Source organism: Amphimedon queenslandica, unplaced genomic scaffold (genome assembly GCF_000090795.2).
Source record: "Amphimedon queenslandica unplaced genomic scaffold, v1.1 AMPQUscaffold_12779, whole genome shotgun sequence".
Classification (NCBI taxonomy): Eukaryota; Metazoa; Porifera; class Demospongiae; order Haplosclerida; family Niphatidae; genus Amphimedon; species Amphimedon queenslandica.
The window spans coordinates 30,172-39,883 of NW_003546985.1; the positions used below are offsets into that span (position 1 = coordinate 30,172).

General features: G+C 33.9%; 2 protein-coding genes across 2 annotated transcripts; one reads left to right on the top strand and one right to left on the bottom strand.

Annotated features, from left to right (window-relative positions):
- Positions 1 to 950: 950 nt before the first annotated feature.
- LOC105314574 (uncharacterized protein DDB_G0283697-like) lies at positions 951 to 4,946 on the bottom strand. Its single transcript, XM_011408824.2, has 5 exons — positions 4,833 to 4,946; positions 4,051 to 4,233; positions 1,723 to 2,644; positions 1,456 to 1,519; positions 951 to 1,011 (listed from the first exon to the last, which is right to left on the bottom strand). Exons 1-5 carry the CDS (start codon positions 4,911 to 4,913, stop codon positions 954 to 956), a joined length of 1,308 nt encoding a protein of 435 aa, XP_011407126.2. The 5' UTR covers positions 4,914 to 4,946; the 3' UTR covers positions 951 to 953.
- A 739-nt stretch (positions 4,947 to 5,685) lies between these two features.
- Positions 5,686 to 8,696, top strand: LOC100639582 (ryncolin-2-like). Its single transcript, XM_003390099.3, has 5 exons — positions 5,686 to 5,761; positions 6,727 to 6,784; positions 6,833 to 6,996; positions 7,046 to 7,158; positions 7,972 to 8,696. Exons 3-5 carry the CDS (start codon positions 6,930 to 6,932, stop codon positions 8,515 to 8,517), a joined length of 726 nt encoding a protein of 241 aa, XP_003390147.1. The 5' UTR covers positions 5,686 to 5,761; positions 6,727 to 6,784; positions 6,833 to 6,929; the 3' UTR covers positions 8,518 to 8,696.
- The last annotated feature ends 1,016 nt before the right edge of the window (positions 8,697 to 9,712 follow it).

Consider the following 9,712-nt stretch of genomic DNA (forward strand, 5'->3'; position numbering starts at 1 on the left):
GATCAGTTAGTTTATGGTATGAGGATCCTAATGTTGAATATGCTAAAGGGAAGCATGCTGGACTATTTGGATTTGCCCTATTGGTCACTGTTTTCTTTGTCATACCATACACACTGTTCCTTTTATGTCATCCAGTACTTGAGAAGTATTTGTCACATTTTAAACTGTTTAGGAGATGGAGTCATTTCAAGCCTATTATTGATGCTTACAGTGGTCCGATGAAAGATGAGTATCGGTTTTGGCCTGGTCTACTCCTAGTGGCTAGGATACCAGTACTTTTAACTGTCACCTTTTTGAAGAATGAATCACGTGTCTTGCTATTGGCAGTAGCAGCTTTTATCCTCTCCCTTAGTTTTATCTTTGGTGGTGTGTACAGAAAGAAATTGAACAATATCATTGAATTTTGGTTCCTATTAAACTTGTGCATCATGGCTTCTTTATCTATAGCCTTTATTGATGAGAGTAAAGTATTGATCTGGTACAATACTTGTTTATCTGTTTTTATTTTTAATTTTATTTTGATTGTTGTTTATCATCTTTACCTGCAGTTATCCCATATGAAATGTTATGATGGTCTAATTAAGAAGTTATTCAAGAAACAAGATGAAGATGATGAAACTCTTTTAGATGAAACTGAATCACATCTAACTGTTGATGAACAAAGGAGAGCTATGGTGCCAAGTTCTACTGATGTTAGACGCTGTGCTAGTCGTGAATCAGTTGTTGAATTGTTTTAAATCTTTTGGTGCAAATTAGTCTTATGCTATTACTGTTTCAGAAACTAATCATAAAAAATAATTTCTCAAAATAATAATAATAATAACAGCAATAGTAAATACATTTAAAGCATAATATTACTATTATGACAACAAGATAATACAATAATAATAATAACAATAATAACAACAATAATAACAGTATGTGGCAAATACTTTGTTTGTTTCTCTTCATTTTTATGAAATTATTTTAAACACATTGCTTGGAAGTGTATACAGTCCATGGCCTTTCCTGCTGTAATAATAATAATAATAATAATAATAATAATAATAATAATAATAATAATAATAATAATAATAATAAAAATAAAAATAATAATAATAATAATAATAATAATAATAATAATAATTGTTATTGTTGTTTATTGTATTTTGTATTATTTTTGTTTGCTTTACTTATTTATTTTTGTTTGTTTATTACTATTATATAATTTATTCTTGCTTTTGTTTTCCTCTTTTCTGTTCTCCTTTTTTTGTCTCCCTCTACTACACGTATCTCTAGTGTTTGTTTCTTAGGCCATTTATTATTATTGTAATTCATAATAATAATAATAATAATAATAATAATAATAATAATAATAATAATAATAATAATAATAATAATAATAATAATAATAATAATAATAATAATAATAATGAGATTATTAACGGAAAGCATGAAAAAGGGATTAGTCCTTACCAGTGAAAATAGCGTTGACCATCTTTATAGGTTCCATCATAACTTTTACCATTTGTTCCTTCTCCTAACAAAATAACAGTTATAAAGAAATATAAAAATAATCTTTACTATTATTACCATACAGCAAAATTTTTGAGGGCTGTAAGATTTGCAAAAATTAATTTATAGTACGGGTCAAAAAGCCGAACAATATAATTTTGCAATTTTTTTGGCAAATTCCCAAAATTTGTAGCCCTCAAAAATTACAGTATTACTGCATTAGCATACTTGGTAGCTCCAGTTCAACACCACACTGTTCCTTCCCAATATATCTCAGGAGTCCTTGCTCATAGATACCATCCTTCCTCTTCACTACTACTATACTGCCTATCGGCATCTCTTCTAATACTCCAGGCACTATCACTGACTGCTTCTCTCCGGTCTTTGTTCTTACAATCACTTGAGATGAAGTTGAAGTAGTTGCTTTAGAAGCTCCTCTTAGGTGAGTATGACAGGGAATTGCCTCTTTGCTACTTTTGTGGATTGATGATCGAGTATGACGTGAAAGTGATGGAGAAGTTTTTTGTTTAATGTCTGTGGAGTGTTTTGTAGTTGGAGCTGAAGGTCCTGATTGAAATGAGTCGCTGACAGCTGTTAGATATAATTCATTATCTTCCTCCATCTCTTCTTCATTACTTACATGTACATGCTCTGCCTCCTGATTTGCATCACTATTACCTCCTCCATCATCATCATCATCATCATCATCTCTATCAGTATCATGTGCAGCAAGACTCTGTAATAGTTGCTCCTTCTCTTGTAACTGGCTATGAAGCTTTGCTATGGCTTCCTTAGAACCTTTCTTGAGTTCAGAGAGCTCGCTCTTTCTTTTCTTATACTTAACAGCCCAGGCTTGCTTCTCTTCCTGATACTTCAACAGTTCTTCTCTAAGACTCAATATGGTGGATTCTTTCAGTGATAATTGTTCATCGCATGAAGCTCTCAGGGTCTTCATTGCTTCCTTTGTGGTGTCCCTCTCTGTCTTGTACTTGCTAATCCTTTGTTCTATTTTAGCTATTGTTTCTTCATTCAGTGCAGCATCAAGGTGTTCCTTCAGCTCACGGTTTCCCTCAGTGTGGAAGTGAAGTGATTCCGTTAATTTTGATATCTCTGTCTCCTTCTCTTTGAGTTTTTTGGACATGGAAACCACCTACAGCAAGCAAAAAAGGAACAAAGAGTTATTAGCATGAAATTACAATAGACAAATATTTGTTCCTGATTTTAAAATGAGCATTTTCAAACCCAACCAATTTTTGAAAAATACCCAAGCTTGATATAGCCCATGGTTTTTCCAAAAAATGGCTCCAAAATCATCTCAAATTTTTATTAAATTTTTTGATACACATTGATGTTCTTATGCTGTGTACAAAGTTTGAGCTGATTCCAACAAACATTTTTTGAGTTATAACCATTAAAAAATCGGCCAATTTTAAAAAAATACCCAAGGCTATAGCCCATGGTTTTTTCCGAAAAATGGCTCCGAAATCACCCCAAATTTTTATTACATTTTCTGATACATATTAATGTCCTTATGCTATGTAGAAAGTTTGAGCTGATTCCGACAAAATTTTTTCAAGTTACAGCCATTTTAAGAAAATGCCAAAATTCTGAAAAATACTCAAGGCTATAGCCCATGCTTTTGTCCAAAAAATGGCTCCGAAATCATCCCAAATTTTTTATTACATTTTCTGATACATATTGATGTCCTTATGCTGTGTAGAAAGTTTGAGCTGATTCTGACTTCAATTTATCAAGTTACGGCCATTTTAAGAAAATGGCAAAATTCTAAAAAATACCCAAGGCTATAGCCCATGGTTTTTTCTGAAAAATGGCTCTAAAATCACCCAAAATTTTTAATACATTTTCTGATACACATTGATGTCCTTATGCTATGTAGAAAGTTTGAGCTGATTCTGGGTTTAATTTTTCAAGTTACGACGATTTTAAGAAAATGCTAAAAAATGTGAAAAATACTCAAGACTATTATAGCCCATGATTTTTTCCGAAAAATGGCTCCAAAATCACCCCAAATTTTTATTACAGTTTTTGATACATATTGATGCCCTTATGCTATGTAGAAAGTTTGAGCCAATCCCGACTTCAATTTTTTAAGTTACGGCCATTTTAAGAAAATGCCAAAATTCTGAAAAATACCCAAGGCTATAGCCCATGGTTTTTCCAAAAAATGGCTCCAAAATCATCTCAAATTTTTATTACATTTCCTGATACATATTGATGTCCTTATGCTGTGTAGAAAGTTTGAGCTGATTCTGACAAATTTTTTTGAGTTACGGCCATTTTAAGAAAATGCCAAAATTCTGAAAAATACCCAAGGCTATAGCCCATGGTTTTTCCAAAAAATGGCTCCAAAATCACCCTAAATATTGATGCCCTTATGCTATGTAGAAAGTTTGAGCTGATTTCGAAAAATATTTTTCAAGTTATGGCCATTTAAAGAAATTGGTCAATTTTTGAAAAATGCAGTTTTTTCAAAAATTGGCTCAAAAATCACCCCTAATTTTATTCAAAGCCATTACATAATTACATATACTGTACCTCTTTCTTCAGTTTAGCATATTTCTCTGGATCACATGATTCAACTAGTTCAGCATTTCTCTGTGACAGTTCAGCCTTCTCAGCCTTCAATGAGTGTATTGTGTTCTCCATCTTGAGCCTCAGACTCTGTAGCTCCTGTACTTGTCTCATACTATCATGTCTTGAATCTGATGATGACTGGCTCTGCATGCAATTAAAAACATACATTATGGTACAACTGTAGTGTAGACGGGTTTATAGTTTAGTTATAGTTAAATGTACAAGTATAAAGGACTGGTATGCATCAGTGAATCAATGCCCTGTACAAGTAACTCAAATTAATAGTGACTGAGAATTAGTCCAAACTTTTAATACTGAAATACAGTACTAATCATGGGCGGTTGTAGAAATTTGGTTTGACCTGGGCATCAATAATTAGTGGGTGTGGTTCCATACATTTTTGTAAGGAAAATGGAAAATACTGATCTATAACTTCATTGAGATGGTTTCTTAGCATAAAACAACAAAGAAGCCTGTTGAACTACCACAGTTTACACTGGATGCCCACACCAGAATCATGAATATAATTATTGGTCAAAAGTCAACCTGGGCATCGCCCCCTATGCCCAGGACTGCGGTCAGTACTAATACTGTAGTCATCATAAAATTGAGATAATTTCAGAGTTCAATTTTAACATAAGACATACATGTACATGTACACTGAGTACATGCCTATAATTGACAAAAATTCTGCCTGAAAAAATTTGCTACTACACAGTATTACTCCATTCCTCTTCTTTTACCTTCAAGTGTTGTTCCAGCTGTTCTTCTGCTGCTAGTTTGTCTATTGAGAGTTGAGCTAAGAGGCTCTTCAGTTCATCCATTTCATTGGCCTCGCCTACGCGAGGTATAGGTAGTTGTTGTGTGTGTCTGTCATTCATTCATTCATTCTGTACAACTGAAATTTGTTTTTAATAAACAATAACTTTAGCACAGCGTGTTCTAAGCTCCTAGATCTTTCTTTTTGACGTGGAAAAGTCTTTTTTAACTGTTTTGTGTTGCTTAAATACAAGTGCTAGGTACAGAAGCTTCAAAGTAAGAAAATCGAGTAGTTGGGCCAAGTTCCGTTGTGTTGGCACTTTAGAGATAGCTGGTAGCATTTTTCAGTAGATTAGAACATGACCTTCAAAAATTATGAACAGATTTCTCTAAATCTTACTTGAAGAAGAGTTATACTTACTTGAAATTGTTGAGGTCACTCGTTTGTGCAGCGCTAGAGCAACAACTTGCTGGGTTATAGGTACTAAAGTACCTATACTATCTCAAATATACAAAGGCAGCAACTTTTTTTGTCAGCAAGTTTATCATATATTGCTGATTAGTAAAAAAAAGTGAAGCTTCTTTCTCACATGGTCTTCTTGCTGCCACTCATGGAATGCCACACCTTTCAATCTACATGCATGGGAGGGGCTGGAGCTGCTTGCATGTATGTGCTGCAGTGCTGCTACTTCTGCAGGTATTCAAGAGCAAGTGCAACTGTAGGAAGCTAGTGTTGAGCAGACTCTCTTCATGCTAATAATCAAACAGTTATTGAAGTGCGGGCATGCACCATAGCAGCTATAGGGGCGAGGCCATGCACCGTAGGTGTCTCGTTGCTCAATGACTCAGCTCTGTCTCTCCATGCATCACACTTCTCTTGTAATGTCACAAGCTCCAACTCACCAAACTACAAGTAATGATAAAATAATGAAAATAAAGTTACAATCAGTATCATTTTGTGAAGGACAAAATAATTGCAAATTGACATACCGTATAGATGGAAAATTTTGCAGCAATTTAATTTTATGTTTTCAATAAATTTTGAATGTTTTTTAATTTTGCGAATTAAAATTATGCGATTTGGCCACGTTGTCTTGACGCGTACACATGATGCTAATGATATACGCCCATCGAACCCATGTGATTTTAATTTTACGGTTTTTAATTATGCGTTTGTTTTTAAAACGCAAAGCGCAAAATTAAATTCCCGCAAAATTTTCCGTCTATACGGTAATAGTGTTTGAATAGTGTATCTTGCATGGATTTTGGAAATTTGTGGTCACTTGTATATACAATTATAATGGTTCAAAATTGTGAGTTTTATTTTTACAAAAATGACTATGAATAGTCACCAAATCTTTCAAGTTTTAGATACTCCAAATCACCAGCTATACAACACTAGCAGTACTGATACATGAAATTAGTCAATCAGTTTTCACAGCACTGTTCAGTATTGTTGTAATAACTTCAAGCAGTGTATACAGTTTCATGATATATCGTAGATTAGGAAATTAGTGTGGTAGAAAATTTTTGTGTTTTAAAATTGTGCTATGATTTAATTTTTACTAAAAAAATCACTGTGTCATGTATTATTGAATGTGGCATGTACTGTAATTATATGGATGATCTAATTTTGTGAAAAAAAATTCTAATTCAGTAAAATTTAAATTGCAGTAAAAATTTCTAGATAGACGGTAGTTTATTTAATAAATGCTTTTATAAACTTCAATCTCCCTCAATAACACCAAACTATTGTACATGTACCTGTGTGTTCTGCAATAATAAATACTCTCCATTGATTCAGTGTTTTGTTTTTCCTACAGAGTTTATAGTTAACACATTAATTAATTATTGGCAAAACAGTGCTTATGTTTCTAGTATTTTATGAATAACAGATCAATAAATATCAACAACAAAACACTTTGTGATCATAACAGTGAGTCTGTATGGTACTACAATATCCTTTATGAAGCAAAACTTGTAGCTAAAGTTGAGAAAACAGCAACATGGGTATAAAACTGGTCACTCACTGCTGGTAAGTCTCAGTTCATATTTACAGCTATACAAGACTTAAAGAGAATATGTCTTATTGGTTTTTACTGGTGAGTTGGTTCATTCTTGTCATTGTTACTGGACAGTCATCATCAGGTATGCTAAGGTAATATTACAATTAAAGTTTATTGGTCCCATACAATAGCTTGCATCCGTCGAGATTGTAAAGACCATCGAGATTGTAAGGAGCTGTATGATGCAGGCAACAGATGTAGTGGAGTATATACAGTGAAGCCTGATGAACTACCAGCCTTTGAGGTAAATATGATATTAATATAACTATAATAAAGACGCCTTTATAATGAGGACATTTTGTAATGTCCCAATTAATACAAGCCTATACAAAAGTACCTCTGAAATGAGGACACCTCTGTAATAAGGACAGGTAGTGTGGGCCCAATGGTGTCCTTAATAAAGAGGCTACACTGTACATGTATTAAGGACAGGTAGTGTGGGCCCAATGGTGTCCTTAATAAAGAGGCTACCCTGTACATGTATTAAGGACAGGTAGTGTGGGTCCAATGGTGTCCTTAATAAAGAGGCTACACTGTACATGTATTAAGGACAGGTAGTGTGGGCCCAATGGTGTCCTTAATAAAGAGGCTACACTGTACATGTATTAAGGACAGGTAGTGTGGGCCCAATGGTGTCCTTAATAAAGAGGTACATGTATTAAGGACAGGTAGTGTGGGTCCAATGGTGTCCTTAATAAAGAGGCTACACTGTACATGTATTAAGGACAGGTAGTGTGGGCCCAATGGTGTCCTTAATAAAGAGGCTACCCTGTACATGTATTAAGGACAGGTAGTGTGGGTCCAATGGTGTCCTTAATAAAGAGGCTACACTGTACATGTATTAAGGACAGGTAGTGTGGGCCCAATGCTTTCCTTAATAAAGAGGCTACACTGTACATGTATTAAGGACAGGTAGTGTGGGCCCAATGCTTTCCTTAATAAAGAGGCTACACTGTACATGTATTAAGGACAGGTAGTGTGGGCCCAATGCTTTCCTTAATAAAGAGGCTACACTGTACATGTACATGTAATATAACTTATTGCTTATATTCAATAGGTCTATTGTGATATGAGTAAAGGAGGTGGCTGGACTGTATTTCAAAGGAGAATGGATGGTTCTGTTAACTTCTACCTCAACTGGGCTGACTATGAAAAAGGATTTGGAGACCTCAACGGAGAGTTCTGGCTGGGACTTAACAAAATAAACCGACTTACTGCAAGAAACCCCAGTTTACTCCGTATAGACCTGGAGGACTTTGCAGGGATCAAAAAATATGCTTATTACCACACCTTTGGAGTAGGGAATGCAGTTAGTAAGTATAAACTAACTGTCACTGGATACAAAGGAACTGCTGGAGATAGCCTGAGCTATCATAATGGAATGAAGTTCTCTACCAGAGATCGAGACAGTGACGGTGCCTCAGGAAACTGTGCAATAGTTTATAAAGGAGCATGGTGGTATAAGAGCTGTCATAAGTCAAACCTCAACGGTCTCTATTTGGTTGGGTCTCACTCCTCATATGCCAATGGTGTCAACTGGTATCATTTCAAGGGATACCACTATTCACTGAAGACATCCCAAATGATGCTTAAAAGGAGATAAGGGAGTCAGTCAAATCAACTAACATTGATGGACACTTGGACAGTAGCTAGTTACTTCAAGTAGATACAGTATTAGGACTTTTATGAGTAGACATGTACATGTACAGTACATGTACATGTAGCATTTTGTAGTAATCTGTAGTATTTTGGTTTTTTTTGCTAAAATATTTCACAAACTTTGTCTCTTTAATATAAAAATACACACACACACACACACGTACATGTACATGTACTATAGCAGGAGTGTGAATGGTAATAAGAACAAGAATATTAGAAAGGCCATAAAACATTAAGGGGCTCCGCCTCCTGGCTAACCACACCTCCTAGTCACGCCCAGATGTATGTACACATATATACAAAAAGATTTCATCTGAGTGTGCTTTGCTCAAGAAATGTACATGTACATGTACATGTAGGTTGGGAATATAAATACAAATTTTATCAATAGTCCCCATGGGGCCCCCTTGAAGCTAACATCACTAAAATTTTGAAATTGTGAACTAAAATTTATCATTGAATTTTGGTTCCTATTAAACTTGTGCATCATGGCTTCTTTATCTATAGCCTTTACTGATGAGAGTAAAGTATTGATCTGGTACAATACTTGTTTATCTGTTTTTATTTTTAGTTTTATTTTGATTGTTGTGTATCATCTTTACCTGCAGTTATCACATATGAAATGTTATGATGCTCTAATTAAGAAGTTATTCAAGAAACAAGATGAAGATGATGATCCTCTTTTAGATGTAACTGAATCACATCTAACTGTTGATCAACAAAGGAGAGCTATGGTACCAAGTTCTACTGATGTTAGACGCTGTGCTAGTCGTGAATCAGTTATTGAATTGTTTTAAATCTTTTGGCGCAAATTAGTCTTATGCTATTACTGTTTCAGAAACTAATCATAAAAAATAATTTCTCAAAATAGTAATAATAATAATAATAATAATGTTAATAATAATAATAATAATAACAGCAATAGTAAATATATTTAAAGCATAATATTACTATTATGACAACAAGATAATACAATAACAATAATAACAATAACAATAATAACAGTATGTGGCAATACTTTGTTTCTCTTCTTTTTTATGAAATTATTTTAAACACATTGCTTGGAAGTGTATACAGTCCATGGCCTTTCCTACTGTAATAATAATAATAATAATAATAATAATAATAATAATAATAAT

Coding starts and splice junctions, on each gene's coding strand:
- LOC105314574 (XM_011408824.2), bottom strand. CDS start 4,913: ATGGATGAACTGAAGAGCCTCTTAGCTCAACTCTCAATAGACAAACTA. Junction 2,645..4,050: donor ATGCTAAACTGAAGAAAGAG/GTACAGTATATG, acceptor TGCTTGCTGTAG/GTGGTTTCCATGTCCAAAAA. Junction 1,520..1,722: donor TGTTGAACTGGAGCTACCAA/GTATGCTAATGC, acceptor TTATTTTGTTAG/GAGAAGGAACAAATGGTAAA.
- LOC100639582 (XM_003390099.3), top strand. CDS start 6,930: ATGTCTTATTGGTTTTTACTGGTGAGTTGGTTCATTCTTGTCATTGTT. Junction 6,997..7,045: donor TACTGGACAGTCATCATCAG/GTATGCTAAGGT, acceptor CCCATACAATAG/CTTGCATCCGTCGAGATTGT. Junction 7,159..7,971: donor ATGAACTACCAGCCTTTGAG/GTAAATATGATA, acceptor TATATTCAATAG/GTCTATTGTGATATGAGTAA.